At 41.0% G+C, this 19,084-nt stretch overlaps 1 protein-coding gene across 23 annotated transcripts in view; it reads left to right on the top strand.

Annotated features, from left to right (window-relative positions):
• The first annotated feature begins 2,405 nt into the window (after positions 1-2,405).
• The window catches only part of cacna1aa (calcium channel, voltage-dependent, P/Q type, alpha 1A subunit, a), an 83,218-nt gene continuing 66,539 nt past the window's right edge, over positions 2,406-19,084 (top strand). For 19 of the 23 annotated variants that reach the window (XM_034895211.1, XM_034895210.1, XM_034895207.1 and 16 more), the window contains exon 1: positions 4,065-4,390. In XM_034895211.1, coding sequence (XP_034751102.1) covers positions 4,065-4,390 — 326 coding nt within the window. Of the gene's footprint in view, positions 4,391-19,084 lie in introns of all 23 variants that reach the window. The other 4 variants (XM_034895218.1, XM_034895216.1, XM_034895215.1 and 1 more) reach the window with 2 other exon arrangements.

The following is a 19,084-nucleotide window of genomic DNA, read 5'->3' as shown; positions in this document are numbered from 1 at the left end:
TATAGAGACAGTCCATGTGTTCTTGTGAGGTAACGATGTTTTATGCATGGGTGGCCTGGGAGCTGTTGCTCTTCAGTGCTTTTTTGTGCTGGCTGTGTAGAATAACAGGTTTGGACAGAAGGCTGCTGCTCCTCAAAGGCTCCAGCACTGAAGGGCAATAGATAATTTCACAGATCATCACACCCAAGTGTAAACACACACATTTGTCAACACACAGATACACAGGATAGAACAGCCTATAAAATTGGAAGACATTTCTTTTGAAAGCCCAAATTATATACATTCATATGTGGCACTGCATCTGAATCATCAATCATTGTTAGTAGTTGTTTATCTTATGGTGATGTTTTTATACAGCTGAGATTTTTTTTTTTAAATGGCTGTCTTAGCATTTTAACACATCTATCATGTGCGTCTTAATTTAAACTGGAACCAGCCAAACACTGGCAAAAAAGAAGACATCATATTATTATTACAATTACTTGCAGACCACATATGTTCTATTTATTTCCATGCTGACAATGTTTTTTTCTTTAGGTTTCAGATACCAGCTACTGTGCTGGTGTGCTCATTTCTTTATTTTGTAAATGTTGTTTTGCTATGCAAGGATTGATACTTCTTAGGATAACGTTGGTGATATGTGAGCTTGTTGAGACGCTCTCCGTGGTGCTGAGGGGTCCATGGCATGAGGACATTAGTGCTGGTTTTTGTGGTGCTGTCCATGGTCCTCACTTGATGGCATTTAGGTTGGAACTTGTTTCAGTGACTATCTATCTATCTATCTATCTATCTATCTATCTATCTATCTATCTATCTATCTATCTGGAATTAATTGATCAAGAATTAAAATGTGTGATCTTGCATGCCCTTGTGGTGGGGTCAGTCTCGCTCTCACGGCCGGAAGCCTTGCTTAAGTGGACCCGAAGCCAAACGATCCCTTTCTGACATATCAGATAGACGTTTAAGGTCGTGCTGTTATCGATTAACGTTCACATGCGCAGTGGTCTGATTCAATCTCTTGGAGAGGTGAGATACTTCTCCCGGTCAACCTTAAATCCATGTATATATTTATTTCCCAGTCACAGATGCAGCTGTTTCTAGAGTCAATCAATTAGTCACATAATATATTAAAAGAATGTTTCCCTGTGATGGTGTTGGCTACAGCCTTCCTCTCCTCTTCGGGGCTCAACGTAACGTGACACCAGCACTTTGCTCACCTTGTAGGCCTAGTAGTTGACTTATAACATTCATTGAACATGAAACCTCTTTTTTTCATCATTCTCCATGACCCAGCAAATCCAATAGAATCATCATGTAGAATCAAAGATGGAAATACAACCGGTAGACTGGAACTGCAACCTTGGAGATTTCAGTTTGAAGCTAAATAGGTTTCAAAATGTAAATGTGCTGTATTTATATAGCGCTTTTCCAGTCTTAACAACTGCTCAAAGCGCTTTTACATCTACAGGAAACATTCACCATTCACATACATTCATACACTGTGGCCGGGGCTGCCGTACAAGGTGCCACCTGCTCATCAGATAAACATTCACACACATTCACACTCCGATGAGCAGCACCGGGGGCAACTCAGGGTTCAGTGTCTTGCCCAAGGACACTTCGACAATGACTGCAGGGGCGGGGATCGAACCACCAACCTTCCGATTGGCAGGCAACCGCTCTACCACTGAGCAACAACCGCCCCTCGTGTGTGTGCGTGTGCGTGTGCGCGCGTGTGCGTGTGTGTGTGTGTGTGTGTGTGTGTGTGTGTGTGTGTGTGTGTGTGTGTGTGTGTGTGTGTGTGTGTGTGTGTGTGTGTGTGTGAGAGGTTTTAACATAGATAATGTACAGAAATGTTATCAAAAGAAGAAATACTGCAGTTCGTATTATCTCTTGGCTTTATCCATCCACGATGTCTGTGTTTCCTCTGTGTTATGTAATTGAAAATATTGGTTGTGCCTTGACCTTAGCGCAAATCGTGCGGCGCACCTTGAACAGGCACCTGTGTTTTGGTGGAGCTAAGAGAAAAGCCTCGAGGCGAGGGAGCCAGGGAAGATGATCCTCGACTTGATTTCGGGGAGGGAGGGAGGGAGTCGAGAGCTCTCTTCGTCCATTAATTTCCAAATGTCTGTTGCTAAGAATAGCCTCCACCTTCCCTAACAAACACTCGCAGACTGGCGCGCGCACACTTTTCCGCGCACGTTCACCCGTGTGCGCGCAGTCATTGTCAGCTTGGGCTGCAGCTCTATCTTTGCACAAGCTGCATGCCGCCAACACCCCGCCTCTCCGCCACACATACGCGCGCATCTGGCTATAATAAGCATACTTATTAGGTCTTTATGAAATACACTCTTACACAGAGGTGGAAGGAAAGGAGATACACAGTTGCCGATGTCACCTCATCCTCTATGCCCCAACAGGCTCCTTTACGCATTAAATTGATTTGGAGTTGGGTTGCATGGGAGGTCCAGTTCAGCTGGGCAGGGCTGTAGCCCGAAGCACCTTAAAATAAACAGGCGATAGTCGATGACTCCGTCCGTGACATAGCCTACGTCTGGAAGTTGGACGAGCTGCGTGCGTCATGTGCCGCAGCTGCAGAACCGATCGGGCTCTCATTGTTCACACATACTGAAAGACAACGATTTTGCGCGCGGTGCGAGTTATTTAATTTGCAGGCTTCTACTCTGGCCTGAATTCCAAAGAAAGAGCCGGTCCCCTCGCTTTCATTTGTGTCTCTATCCACTCATCACCGATCCATCTATCTATCCGTCCTTCTGTCCCCCTCCTCCTCCCCTTGGGGCCGCTGGACGAAGTGAGAGGAGGCCGCGAGGAACGCTCAACCCTACTCCAATCAGAGAGAGAGAGAGAGAGAGAGAGAGAGAGAGAGAGAGAGAAAGGACGCTCTGCCAGGACATTTGGGCTTATCAGTGCGGATGAAGGTAGACTTTCCGGGGCGGGGATGGTGAGGGACTTTTTCGGCACTGTTGCACCTCGAACATCCAAACCAAGATCATGAGAGGGTGCAAGACGGCGGAGAAGCGGCCGTCATACCCTTGTTTTTGACGACGCCGTCCGTGTGTCCCTTGTTCAGCTTCTGGATGGCCGCGCAGGTGACTGAGAGAAGATGATGGTTGCAATGAGGGAGGATGTTATTGAATTCGTTTGAGACAATTATTTTATCTTCAGCGCTTGACAACAATGACACCGACATTTCAAAGGAAAACGGTATTTTCTTTCTCCTTTCTACTCGAGATTGTGCACTCTGAAATAACACGCATTAATAACAAATGTCACGTTTGTCCAGGTCTCAAGGCTTGTTAGGTTGCACTGGTAAAACAACTGTAAGGTGTCGGGAGCCCCATTATTCCCACACACTGTGCCAAACATTGCGGATGTTTTTCAAAATTAAATAAATAATAGTACTAGCTTTTCCCTTGTCAATGCTTTTTAGGTCTCCGGAACCGCGACCGTTTCCAAAATGAACGTCACTGACGGCCATGGGCTCTAAACCATTTTCCCAGATTCATTTTCGACAAACTGATTTATTGAGGCCTGTGTGATTTACAGTCGTTTAGATTGCCATTACATGCTGTCATGAGAGCAAAGACATAAATCGCTCACAAAGGTGCAGGAGGCTGTGGTGCGCTGTGATACAGGCATGAACCATGGAGAACATGAAACATTCATGTTAACTCGCTACAGTCGCCCCATGATTTCATGTTGGGGGCGAAGCCTGCTTTATACGGACATAAGAACCGACTACGACTGAGACCCTACAGTGCAACCAGTCAGCCAACCGACCACACATTTAATTTCCTCACACCCACAATTGGCCGTTGGCAGAGACGCAGAAGGAGACAGTAGCCTACATGGGCGTCCTCGTCTGCTAAAACCAGCATAGAACTGCTCGCCGGGTGCAGGTGTTCAGTGTAAGCTTACAAGACAACCCGTTGTGCATATGAGACGTTCTGATCCAGATGGGATGTAATGTTGTGTGGCTACACAGCTGAGCATTGGTCTTCTTCTCCGCTGCTTCGTGAAGATTGGCTTTCGGTGGTCAGAGAATGGCGCGGTTCGGAGATGAGGTACAGTCCAGGTATGGCGGAGGGCCCGGCAGTGGGGGCCCGGGCGGCCGCGGTGGTAGCAGGCAAGGAGGACCCCACGGACACGTCCACGGCCACGGGCATGGCCATGGGCATGGCCACGGTCCACCCGGAGGGCCCGGGACCCAGAGAATGTACAAGCAGTCTATGGCGCAGAGAGCCCGGACTATGGCCCTCTATAACCCCATTCCCGTGCGCCAGAACTGTTTTACTGTTAACCGCTCGTTGTTCATTTTCAGTGAGGATAACTTCGTCAGAAAATACGCCAAAAAGATCACCGAATGGCCATATCCTTTACCTGGCTTATTGCACAATGAGTAAAAGCTGCCACTGTAGCCTTGCCCGGGGATCAGGTAGGCCTGATGTGCAGACATACTGTATGATTAAATGGTTTAAATGTTTTCTCATTCCATGAGTTAAATCCTTTAAGTTATGTCATAATAACAAAGGTGTGATAGGCACATGCATCAGTTCAGAGCCATGTGATGTAGGCTACAGGAGGTCACAGAGGAAATGCTCGACATGTAATTTATAGTTAATTAAGAGAAGGGGGCATGAACCAGCGGTCCCTTTCATGAGGCTGTTGATCACCATCAGTCACTGTTAGTAATTTCATGTCACAGTCGCGAGGGGCCTGTTTGATATACGTTTCGTTTGTGTGTGTGTGGTAGTGGTTTGGGGGGGAGGGGGGGTGTCAAGGGGGCGCTGCTGGTTGCTGATGTCAGCATGTGCAGTATAGGCCTAGCGCGGCTAGAGAGAGAGGGGGGAGGGGAGGATAGGTGGAAGAGACCTAGAGAGAGAGATGAAACTAAGCAGCTACAATTTGTGTGTATCCTTGCAGTGATGCACACACAAGCTCCCATATCAGCATGATGCAGCTGTCTTTCTAGTTGTGTGTGTGTATGTGTGTGTAGAGAGCAGGTAAGTGTGAATTTAGTAGACTATTAACTTGTGCATTGACACAGTATTTAAATCTTTTCCCCATTTTGAGCTGACTCTTAATCACACAAGCTGCAGGTGTCACTGAATGAATGTGGCACAATTTCAAACTGTGTGTGTGTGTGTGTGTGTGTGTGTACGTGTATGTATATGTGTGTGTGTGTGTGTGTGTGTACGTGTGTGTCAGACCACTGAGCGTGACAGTAATTTCCTTGCATTTTCATCTTTCATGATAACCAGCACGTATTGCACCATTCAGGGGAGAAAGAGCAAGTGATTTCAGTATTTTCATTTGCAGGACTTGTGTATGTCTGTGTGAATGCATACAAATGTGGAAGCAAGTTTCTGTGTGAGTGTTAATGACAAGAGGGGAAATTGGAGTAATGATTGTATTGATCCATGCTGATGCTTGAGCCGTGACATAACTACACACACTAATTGGGCTGCTCTAGTGAAATGCAGGAGCTACTTATAGTGCCTCTGAATCATGTCTATTCACCATCTAAATGACAAACGTGTGTTAGTGAGAGAGGGGGTGAGTGTGTGCTAAAGATTTGATGTTGTATAATCATATATTTCCTTTCCAAAATACTATACAGCAATTTAATAACTCTGATATTCTAAGATTTCCATGCAGCCTTCAAAGAGTGCATTCATTTTGAATGTAACTAGTCATTTGTACAATGTGGTGGATTTCTTACTTTTAAACAGTATGTAATAGGATGTGTTCCCTGCTTATAAGCAATAGTACTAGTGTTTCCAATGTATTTAAAAGGTCAGTCACAAGGTTTACATACTATACTGATAGAAAAGAACAAGAAATGTAAAACCAACTGAGGGCTGAGAGAAAACTAATTGTTACACTGATTTCAACCTCGACTGTGCTAATAACAAAACAGGCAGAGAAATACAGGCAAGAATAAAGGGGCTAATGGCAGAGGGTCTCATGGTGATTTGATCCAGGGCATCCAACATGTAGGCAAGGCAGGAATGCACAAGAATAATAGTTTATTATTATTGTACTGGCCTTTGAAATACATACTCTGTAAAGTGGCTAAAGCTGGACCTAGTTAGGTTAAAGTTCAGACAACTTTCCTGTGAGTGACCAGTTATGATAGACTTCTTTTTAAAGAGGACATTTTTGACATGTCACAGTAGGAAAAGTAGATTAGGCTGTAAATAATCAAATGAGGGATAGCTGAATTCCATTTAGCTGTTTCAGTTTCAGGGTCCTGATAATGTGCAAGGCTGGCTTCCTGGCCCACTGTCAGAGCTTACTGCGACACAGGAATAAAATGGAACAAACGTTTATGTTAGTAACACCTGTGCCTTTCCTACGACAAGTAGTCTGTCATGATTATCACCATCTGATCTCAGTTCAAATTTTTTTCCCCTCTTATCATTATATTTGGCAGCATGGGAAATGTCCATAGCCTCGTGATGATGGGTCTGGTAAAGGCAGGGAGCCCAAAGAATAGAGCTGAACTGCTGTAAATGGAAATGTAGTATCTACCTTATTTATAAGAATGATTGTAAACATAAACAGAAGTAGTGTCTTGTGTTGCACAATGTTGTGAAAGCAATGGGTTAAGATATGGTGTTCTTGGTACAATTCTTAGGTTAATCTAATATTTAAGTATCTTTAACTGTGAATAGTTAATTAAATAGTTAATGCTCAGATATTGCTATGTAAATCTGTAGCTGTACACAACAGACGAGGTTGCTTTTTTTAAATTTAAAATATTTAACATCACTGCTCTGTGACTGGTTTCTTGGAACTTTATGCTTGGTCTCTGAGGGTCTAGAAATCAGCCCTTGAGGAAGGTTTTATATCATCTGTTTTCTGAATTTGTAATAATGTTTGTATTTGGGATTATTTCTGGTCTTTCAAGTAGAGTACACAGTCCCAACACCAATGTGGGGGTGTTGGGACAATGATGTGAACACTAGTATGATCTAATGTAATCCAACACAATAGCTCTGCAATAACTTCTACCTTTTGTGAAGCTTATAATGTTCAATATTTGCTGAGACTGTGTCAGGGTGTTGATTCAATTTATTAGTAATTTCTGAAGCTGTGCTTTGTGGGGTTTTCGTTTATTGGATTGTAATAAATTGTGAGGTGTAGCTAGAATTTTGTTCCCCTCACCAGGGAATACATTCACGTTATAGCCTACCGTCCAACTTCAATATAACTTGGTCTATTGTTTGCAGTCCAGAGTAAATTTTAGAAACAGATCATGTTATGGTGTGGCATAATGTGGAAAAACTAACAGAGCGCAAAACTAGAAGAAATAAAATGGATTTTATAATAAAATGCTGAGATTTTCATAACCTCCTTTTAATCAATATTTCAAAGAGTGTTAAATCACCCATTTTTTGTGACGGGTTTGGTTATATCTGACTGATTCTTGATTAACTGTTTTTTGAATGGATTAGATCTTACTGAGTTACCAAATGTGCTTAAAGAGTAAGTACCTTTTTTTTCAACCTGGCCCCCATTTTCCTGTTTTTGTTGTCTAAGTGACTGATGGGAACAACAGTCTTTGACATTGGTGCAGTATTAAGCAAGATCGCTGCGGTCTGCAGCGGAGAAACAAGCTACGATGTGAGTTAATAGGACAGTTGTCCAGCTTGTAAATACCTTCACAAAAGTGCTCTTTTTGATTGATATGCTAAGTGTCTGACAACATTATAGAAAGGATGTCTTCAGAGATAGGCATTTAAAACATCTCTGAGACCTTTCTGTTTAGCCAAAAACATCTCTGAAGTTGGTAGTGCAAAACCCACCGGACTCCATTTAAAAAACAATACTTTTAGCGTGGAAGCGCCAAAACATCGGTAAACCATATGTTGTATGTTTATTTCAACCGGAACAAGTTATGATGGTTGAAAAAGTGAAAAGACCACCCAAAACAGTGTTTCATTAGTGTATTTAGTTTCTGTCGATTTTGAATGAAGTGTATTTTACGATGCTAAAATTACTGTTTATTTACCTAGAATCTGGTGGGTTTAGCAAACGCAATCTGCGGATGGTTTTGTATTTAAAAAAAGGATCTTACTCTTCAACTTCCTTAGAAATACTTTTACATAATTTTGCCAGAAACTTAGAATATTAATATGAGATAAATACAAGCTGGGCAGTTGCCCTATTACATTGTAGCCTGTTTTGCTGCTACCGACTGCAGCGATCTTGCTTAATACTAGACCAAACTCAAAGATTTTTGTTCCCATCTGTCACTTAGAGACAAAACATAGAAAAATAGGTTGAAAAGGTTGAAAAAAAACACAGCAGTTAACCTTTAAGCTTAAGACAGTTGAGGTAGTCCTCAATCTGCAGAAGGTGGTGTGGTGACAATCTCCATCACTCATAAGGTCCTCTCCAGACCCCACTGCACCACAGTAGACATGGTGTTCAGTGTCTCATTAGTTGATGTGCTTACAAACTACAGTTTTTTTTCTAGAACTTTTAGATCCAAATAATCAACAGAAAATAGATATTGTATCGAGTGAAAGTAGACTTTCATTGATTATCATTAGCAATAGTCTTCTATCTATTTAAACACATTGTGCTTATATTGTGCTTTAGATATAAGCTACCATGTCTCATGTAGAAACTCTCCCATTTCACTGCATTAAAACCAATTCTTAACATACAGTACCACACTGCCAGCGAATAATCCCTAGGGCGGTACCCAGCAATTTCATTAAGGATATCCTTACTGACAGACAGAAAACTGCATTTGAACCTCCATCCTTTTTTAATGCTGGGGTCAAAGAGATGCTTTCTGTCCAAATCTTACCACAACCGATCCATACTTGCTATCCCACCACCACAGATACTATATTGACATATTGGAAAAAAATATTAGCCTCATACCAGCAAACACTGAACATTGATGGAATCTAAACAACATGAGTGGCCAAATAAAACTCTTTTAAACATCCCTAATTTTAGTAGGGTGTGGTAATACAGTTTCTGCCATTGGTCCTACACTGACCGTATGGTCAGCATTAGTGCAAATCTTATTGAATAACTCAGTGAAGGGCTTAACAGTCTTGGTGGTATACTTCATTAAAGTAGAGAGGAAAACTGTGATTCATTCATTAGAACCTGCAGCCAACAGAAGTGTAACCAGATGCATGTTGAGTCAACTGACTTATGTTTTACTGATTGAAACAGCTTTTTGATACACCAGAGTCTCAGTGGAAGGTCTATTCAGCAGAATTATGACCTGCAGCTTTATTTAGTTGTGAACTAACTCTGGACCCATGGGAGTACCATATAAATAACTATTCTCTCATATCCACATTTAGACACAGTAGGCAGATATTTAGTTGTTTAATTAGAATTAGCATTACAGAGTTGAGGGCTGTTACTGTGCCATTTCGTCAGCAACAATAGGCAAATGTTGAATACAATGAATACCATCATGTATCTTTCACACAGAGTTTGATACTAAACTTACACACAGAGCCTAGTGTTCAGATACAATCCAATCTAATTTTTTGTACTTATAAATATGTAAATTTAGTTACAGAATAACACCATGCATTTTCTTTCCATGTTGTGAAACATCGTTCAGAGGCAGAAAACATGTATTTTCTGAAGTGGCATATTTTTTAAATATTCAGGGTTATACTTCCTTTATAGTCCCGTGAGTAGTGGGCCATGGTTAATCCCACCACCGTTGTGTTATTATCAGTCAATCTTTAATTATTCATTGTTTGAATACTGACTTATAGGCTATTTGGTAGTTTACAGTAACTTCCTCCCCTGTTTTTCTGCCCCTGCCCTTCACGTCAGTGTGTGCGTGAGACCCTCACCTGTTTTCTACCTGGACGTTGCTGTAGCCTACAATTACCCCATGCCACATCTGCCTCGAACCATCTATTTGCCGAATTCCATGTTGTAAGAAATGTTGGACTCTACTGTGGCCAACACTGCTGGAAATTGGAAAAAAGTGCACCATATCATAAACTATGACGATGGCACCACAAACCTCATGAGAACCTTTTGGCAGTGCTTTTTGGCAAGAGCAGTTAGCAAGCAGTGGGCGTTAGCATCAAGGGTTAACAAGCAGTGAACGTTAGCATCTAGTGCTACTTCAATGGAACATAGGCTAACTTCTTCTCCCAGGAAAAACTGTGGTTTTATTCGCAAGGACATCTGCCCACCACTATTGACAATGGCAAACTTCAAATAGACAACTGGAACTGAGGTAAAAACTGAACTGTTATTCAAAACCCGGTAAGTTAACATTTGACAAAAAAAAAATCCTCCTCTTGGAGGACTATCTAAGAGATGTTATCCTTCTACTTCTCAAAAACAAACAAAAAAAACGGTTTGGTTTTACATAAATTGATGTACAAGAAAACTATCCAAGCCTATTAAATCTGAACTGAGTCAAAATCAAAGCCAAATAGATTGATATTGAATCCCAGTAATGTTGGTTTGTCAGATGGTGGACCATAAATACATATCAAATCATCTTAGAAGAAGAAACAGGCCCTAGCATGATTGCACAGACCATATATGTGTTCAAGTACAACATAAACATTGTGATTGTGCTGCTGTCCTTGTGTACTCAGAAATGACATTTTTACATGCTGGGGGAAGTTGAAACTAAAAGGACTTTAGAAATGAAAGTTCCAATGACTGTCCCACTGTCCTTTGACCGTAAATGCCCAATTTACCTTATTGTCCATATCAAGAGTTAACATTAACTATGCAGCCTGCAAATTGATTTTTTTTTCTAAGTAGCTATGTATTAAGTGTCAGCTAAGTTCATAATGTGCACATCTGCAGGACACTCATTTTATCACAAGCAAGCATTACACACAAACACACATACCCATCCCCCCCACCCACCCCCCACACACACACACCATATGGTGTTGCCTACGTCATTAGCGTACTCTTACACTTGTTTTCCTGTGCTGTTGTAAATGGAGAGGAAATCAATGTATCTTCTAGCTATCTATAGTAACATGCTCAATATGAAATATAATCCAAGTCATGTGTTTTATAAACCACCCTTTCATAATTATAAAAGATGTTAAGTTAGAAAAGTTGTTTTTAATATTCTGTTGACTACTGTATATAGACAATATTAATTCAGCAAATATGTTTGAGAATGTTAGTTTTTGCTTACAGTAGATGCAATGAGTTTGTGTTTATGTGTTCATGTTGTGTGTGCGAGTGAGTAAATGGTTGTTCCATATGTGATCCTATACAATATGACCTAGAATTGTTGCCCGATCAAATGAGCACTCAGGACTAGGTGTAATCTCTTGGCTCAGCAGTTTCATTGAGTAGTCAACCTCCCTCTTCTGTGTCTTAAATACCTTTTTTTTTGTTTGCCACAACAACTTGCTATGACAAATTGTGCAGTTGCTGACAAATCCAAGTCAGTGGCTTGCTGTGCGTGCAACTGATTGTGTCAACAGCTCCCAATGGGAGCACAATAACATACATTATCATTATACATTCTATGGTCAGTTTTTTCCCCACATATTTAATGTACCTGACTAGGCAACCACGGATAAAAATCAGGTATCTTACTTCCTTTGCAGTAATGTGATTTGGGTTCAGAGACACAAATAGCTAGGATATATATAATTGAGTAAGAGTGACAGACAGGGAGAAAGTGAGACACGCCCAGAAAGATACAGAGAAAGAGGGACCTGGGTGGTTTTGGGTGGATGTGGAGAGCCAGTGATCTACATTCACTGCAGAATCTAAATTATTTAATGGCCTTTCTACAGCTTGAAACTTTCAGTTGATGACTACAGAGACTTAACATCAGCTGTGTGTGTGTGTGTGTGTGTGTGTGTGTGTGTGTGTGTGTGTGTGTGTGTGTGAAGACTTGGTGTTTTTAAATGCATGCATGCTTAATAATTTGTTTACAAGTCTTACAGTCATTGTTATGCTGCCTTTTTTCCCTCTCCTTCCTTTTACAAAACAAAAAAACACACACTCGCTGTTTATGCACTTTTACAGTGCATATACAGTATAGTACACATTGATGAGGATTCTCTCTCTCTTGTCAGTCTGGTCACATCACATCAATGAGTCTTTATCTTTCACATCAGCCCATCCTAAAAAATACCAGTAGCTGCTTTAAAAGAGAACTTTTCAGTAAAAATACACCTTCCTTCAACCCTCTATGCTCTACCTTCTCCAGTTGCCATTAAGAGACCCAATTGTAAGGAAAGTTTACAGCATTATCATGGTGTGTGTGTGTGTGTGTGTGTGTGTGTGTGTGTGTGTGTGTGTGTGTTCCTATGTTGCCACACTGTCAAAAAAGTTAGTACAAATAATTATATTTTTTCGTCTTGGCATTGAGTGAAGGGTAGTTCTCTATGGGATGAAATGAGCTTTTCTAAAGCGGAGAAGGAAAGGAAGGAAAGAGTGAGAGAGGTGAGGTGAAAATTTGTTTGTGGAATAGAGACAGAATAGTGAGATGGACTATGGAGTGACAGAAATAAAGAAAGGAGGGGGTTAGTAAGTGAGACAGAGACATTATAGAGACTAATGAGAAACAATGGAGAGAGAGAGAGAGAAAAAGAGAGTGAGAGAATCAAACTGCCTGTCTGCATATAAATCATTTAACACAAAGTGGTGGAGATTCAAACACTCAGGGTTGGCCAGTTACACCGCAGCCAGAGCACACACAAACTTGTTTTTGTCACTTAGAGAGACATTCCATTGACTTATTCCTTAGAGACTTACCCAACCATAAAAGCCACAAGTCATACCTCAAGTCATACCTCAATCATAGTTCAAAAACCAAAGTTTTAACCATAAGATTTAAGGGTTTACAATGTGGAGGGACTAACTGTCTTTGTCTCCAAATAAGGGTGAACAACTACACACACTGAGCGTTTAAATTGAGTTTCTGCTAATGCCCCCACAGCTCCCAAACACACCTTTTTCCGCTCTGTCCCTTTTTTCTCCTTTGCTCTCTTTCCTCCATCTCCCTCTCTTTTTCAGTCTCTCTGAATGATATGAAGTGAAGTTTTGTCGTCTCCTCTCACGTTTCACTACCTGTACTTTTAGTCTTCGCTCAAAGTCGATCCATCATTCTTTCTTTATCTCTCTCCTCCCTGCCACTGCTGCTCAACTCGCTCTCCTCCGCTGCATCTTGCCTTCCCTCTAATTGGCTTCTTTTGCGATGCTAATTTAAAGCATTTGTGTGAAGTTTTGGGGACACTTTGCAGAACATCCTGACAGCTGCAAGTGTTGTTTAGTTTAGTTTGCTCGTAATTGTTAGCAATAATAAGTGACTCTGCCGGCAAATGTGTTATACTATGTGTGTGTGTGTGTGTGTGTGTGTGTGTGTGTGTGTATTTGTTTGTTTGCATGTGTGCATCTGGTAATAAATGTGCGAATTGATTTCCACCCGTGAGTCACCACGGGCAGACTGGGCACTAGGGTTTGCATGCGCGCGCACACACACATGCACAAGAACTTGGGATCAATGGAAATAATTTGATCAATAAAAATAATAATTTAAACATAAATAAAAATTATTCTACTATTGCACACAGTTGCAACATGCAAGCAGCATAATAAAATGCACACTGTAGTATACTTAATTTTAAAAGTAGCCAACTATTAACAACCTAAAGATAGCCGTTGAAATAAAGTGCCTGACTTGTAATTTAAGACTGCCATGGTTTCAATTTTTCTACATAATACAAAATAAGCATGTCTAAGGCTAATATGCCGACTATATGCAAAGACAACACAGTAGTAGGTCTAAACAAAAATGTAAAAGAAGCTGACGGATTTGTCAACCACAGAACATAAATCGGCACCAGAGGAAAATAACGTGATGTCAGATGCACATTAAGCTACAAGTTGTTCACTTTTCTGTTCTAAACTGCATTAACATTAAGAAGTATGAATATTCAACCACATATAAAACATATCTTTCAAAGTTTGAAAAGCTCTCCTTCAGGTGGCGCAGCACCCTCATATATCACTGTGATGCCTGTGTCCCATTGAGTGAGACAGACAGACACACACACACACACACACACACATACAGTAAGGCATACACAGTGCATTTATGTCTGGTACATGATAAACAATAACACAAATTAATATTCATAACACTATTTATTAAATCTCTTCTTGAGCTGGGGTGGCTGCACTCTGATATCCCTGCGACGACAACTCCGCCCAGCGGCCAAGTATGGAGAGAGGGAGAGACTCTGGTTGTGTGTGTCTCTCTGAGGGAAACACACACTACTCGTCCAAACCTCAGCCAGGTGGTCGCTGAATAAAAGTCCCACAAATACCACAGAACAACGGTGGCATTAATTAGTCCTATGACCAGTGTTTGTACAGCTACCGTATGCATACGGATAGCCTACAACTTAGCTATTTGCAGCTTCCTAAATACAGTGGCAAGCAGTTTTATATACGAGGCATTCGGCATTCACATTTTCCGTTTGGACAAACAAACTTGCTTAGCTATATTTGCAAGCACATATACAGCAATGTGTTTTCACTTTTAAAGTGTATGGCAATATTTCAACTAATTTAAACAGTTAAAAGATGTTTAAAACTTTCAGTTGTCTTGAAAAGCAGGCTACCATTACTCTGCTATCGGGGGAGGGGCAGTGCATGGACTGCACGTAAACTACAGCGTCTTTGCTACTCAGAGCTGCCTATGAACGCCTGTCTGTAAATAAAGCCCGGAATATTGGCGAACGCAGCAGCCGCGCATCGGCCATTGCCGATATACGTAAAAACGCAAATATCGGTCGATCACTAACAAGTACACACTCACAGATCTAAAAACTAAAATTTAAGTCATGAGCACCTAATCTAAATAGATTGTTTTTCATACTGGGAAAATATATTTTATTTTTCTCATTACGTGTAGGTTATTGTTCACCTGTAGTGTTGTCTTCTGGAAAAAAAGCAACCTGATTAATAAGCCAGATCAGAGAATCATTAGAAAATCTAGATATTTACAAGAATAAGTTTCTTTAAATAAAATAACCTTAAAATTCACACTTTCCATTTAAACAGCAGCATATGTATCCTCACTTTGTGATATTGCTCATCTGCAGAGCATTGTTTTTTACTTTTACCTTGTCTGTGTGTGTGTCTGTGTGCTTGTGCATGCGTGTGTTTTCCTGAAATATATCTGTCTGTCCTCCCACAATGTTCTTACAAAGAGGTTGAGGAACACTGAGGTCATTTGAGGCAGTGAGAAACCCACATTTCCCTCTCTCTCTTTCTCTCTGTCTTTCTCTTTCTTTCTTTCAACAAGCGAACTGAAATTCTATTCACATTTGTCAGAATTGCTCAGGAATTATTTTGACCACTGTCAAGCAGAAGGTCTCTCAGACAGTCTTACATCCACAGAGTACTTATACTCTACTGGCTTATCACATGAACGGCTAACATGTTACCAAATGAATAAATATATAGTAAAGGGGAAATGCAATGCTGGGGAGGAACGGTTCACCGACAGCAGCTGAAAATGACAAGCTACACTGTTCTCACATTGTAAATTGATCCTCGAAAATCTGATGAATGCATTGTGCTAGCTGTTTTTTGATACACTGCAGATGGGTGCCCTTGTAACATATATGGCAATTGAGAAATGGAAGCAAAATCAATATGGAAACATAATGTAGCAACTAGGGCATACATCACAAATGCTGATGGCGGCTTACTCACAATGCAGAAAACTTGACAGTTTTGTTGTTATAGTGCCAAGTCTTTAATGGTCAAATGATATTTAGGAGTTTTTAGAAAATTTGATCTAATGACAATCTAGTGTTTATCCAATTTTTACTGTAAATTTATGGACATTAAATAGAAGATCACATGTTTCCCTTTTTAATTTTTCTTTGTTTCTCTCTCTCTTCTTTCCCTTTGGATTTTTCTCCTTCCCCTTTCTCTTAGCTGTGCATTCTGGCTCTGTTGAATAATTCAAAAAGAGAGAGAAAGAAAGAGAGAGAGAGAGAGAGAGAGAGAGGGAGAGGGAGAGGGAGGGAGAGAGAGAGATGCAGTGACGAGGAGCAGAGTTATTTTTGGGATTGGAATATGTGGAGAAAGAGACAAATTGAGAGAGGGAGTGAGTCTGTGATGGATTGATTTTTTTCTTACCATGTTCTTTAGTCACGTGCTGCGGCTGTTACTAGACAAACCCTGCTGGAAACCTGCACTCTACCTGCAGGGCATGCTGACACACACACACACACACACACACACAGACACACACACACAGACACACACATTCTCACTCTCTCTTATATACACAAACACTTTGGCAGTTAAAAGCAGACAAATGCACATCTGTAAGTCCCATTAGGTATACAAACAACAGTCTCACTAACACACCTACACGGCCTTTTTGAACATATATCTCATCTAAAACAAGATGTCACATGCTACACTGAAACTCTACACAAAGCCCATAACACACACACACACACACACACACACACACACACACACACACACACACACACACACACACACACACACACACACACCACTGTCAGCATCTTGTACAAAGTGACAACTCGGCTACATGTGGGTGGTGAGGGAGAAGCAGTGGCAGGGGTGAGATAGAGACACAACATATGCCGTATGTAATAAACAGGCAGGAGAAGTGGGAAACTGTAAAGACTATGATGCTAAATCAGGCTGAGAGAGGCCAAGCAGGGCTAAACTGGCCTTCGAGCACTCCCATTTGTTTGGCATCGCAGTCAAACATGGTGCCAAAGTGGGATGAATGTAGAATCATTAAAGTATTTGTAGCACTGAGGCATGGGCATGGATTTGCTTTGGGTTTCATGTCAGACAGGGATTTGATCCCAGTTCTTCTCTTGCTTTTGGTCACAGTGTTGCATGCAACAGCAAACATCAGGTTTTCATTAAACAAAGTGATGAACTGCATATCCATATTCTGGAATGAATGTATGAAAAACTATGAAGCATTGCTGTATGAGTGCTACTTTGAAAGCAGACTCCATATTGAGGATCGTGGATTTTTTTTTTTTTTGGATTAGGCGTAGAAATGGAATCAATTTGTAATTGAAAGACTGAAGCTTTAGCAAGGAATCTTAAAATCTAAAACAACTTACAGTATATTCATTCATATTCAATGAACTTTTCCTCTTTTTGTCCTCTTCTTAAAAACAACACAAACCATTTACATGCAGCAAAAGGGCAAGCAAAGTAACTTTGTAAATAATATTAGGGTTTGTTGACAATATTTCTACTGTGGTATACCTAAAACACCTTATGTACCTCCTTCATATCACAAACAAACACACACAACTAGAGACTGATATAGAAAGAGAGACGATAGGCAAGGTGATTATTTCGTCCTCGTGGTTTCATTATTTTTCATATTTGCATGGCCAGAATCGTGTCACTCCAAACTTGATTAAATATGGATTATGTTAATGACATTTACACTATTACTGAAGCTCTTTTTACATTTCAAGTGAATGTATCGCAGTAAACAAATAACGATAAAGTACATAGTGAGTGTCAGAGTGAGAAAAGGCCAATACTAGCATGCTTGGTTTTATTAATAGGGAGGCTGGCGCCTTCCCAAAGGGTAGCAGCTGGTCTGGACTCAGGCTAGTGAAGTGTAGGGAATTGAATTCTAGTGTTGGTCTATGTGTGTACAGTACATGTATGAATATGTGTCTTTGAATGGCAATATGGCACGTGCATGGAGTAGAGAGACTAGAGAGGCAAGAGAATTCTGCCCATATGCTCACATGGGGGTGTGGAAATGTGTGAAGTTTCAGTATGTGGAAGCATGTGAGGGCTGCAATGATTTCATGCAATGCTGCCATTTGTCAGTGCCACACACACACACACATACATACGTACATACATACACACACACCATTTAATAAAAAATGATACTGTATATATACATACATACATACATACATACATACATACATACATACATACATACATACATACATACATACCATTTAATAATAATTTATACTGTACACATACATACATACATACATACACACCATTTAATAATAATGTATACTGTACACATACATACATACATATATACATGCATTCATACATACATGCATACTATATGTTACTGTAAGATATATATAGTCGCCCACCCACCTATCTTCCTTTTATTCCCCCTCCCATTATGTGTGTTTTTCTGCCACTAATCTGACCTATTTTCGACGGAGCACACCGCTCAGAAGAAGAAAATACCGCAATACTCTCATACCCCTCTGTCATTCTCTCGCTTTATCCCTCATTCAGCACTCCTATGCTCTCCTTCTCTGCTCTTCTCTCTTCCTCACTGTTATTTTCCTCCCTCTGCTTTACCCTCCCCCTTCTCTTGCTTTTATACCTCACCACTCACTCTTTTCAGTCATGTCTGTGCCCACAGGACAGTTTCTTTCTTTCCATCTCTGTTTCTCTTTCCTACTCTCCTCTCTCTTTCATTTAGCCCTCCGTATTTTTCCAACCTGGACTCCGTCCAACTGTCTTGCTCTCAGTGTCCTCGTGCATTTGCTGACGCTGCATCTCATCCGATATTGAACAGGGATGGCATGATAGAGATAGGGATGATTGATGGGTGGACTCAGTAAGAAAAAGGTGGGAAGGAGGGAGGTAAGAAAGTCGGGGAGACAGAGAAACAAGTGTGAAAAGAGCAGAGAGGAAGGAAAATGAGAAGAGGATATGGGGATATAAAAGCAGAGAAGTACTGTATGGTAGAAAGAGAAAGGAGGCTTAACAGGGCAGGTAGAGAGAGAATATATCAGTAAGAAACAGGCAGGGGCTTTTCTCTGGAGGAGAGAAGGTAGGAAAGAGAGTGAACATGGAGACTGTATGGAGCGGTGATGGACATGGTGACGAAAAGGCCAGCAGATGTGTGCGTATGTGTGCATGCGTCATTTGGCTCCAGTGGTTCCCTTTGAGGGCCTCACTTCCCTTTTCTTGGCGAGACATCTTATCTAGACAGATAATAAAAAGCAAGCATATGCAGAACCAGAGTGAGGCA

Source organism: Etheostoma cragini, chromosome 15, assembly GCF_013103735.1.
Source record: "Etheostoma cragini isolate CJK2018 chromosome 15, CSU_Ecrag_1.0, whole genome shotgun sequence".
NCBI classification, from domain to species: Eukaryota; Metazoa; Chordata; class Actinopteri; order Perciformes; family Percidae; genus Etheostoma; species Etheostoma cragini.
Note: the sequence above shows the minus strand (reverse complement) of the source record. Positions and strands in the feature narration are given on the sequence as shown.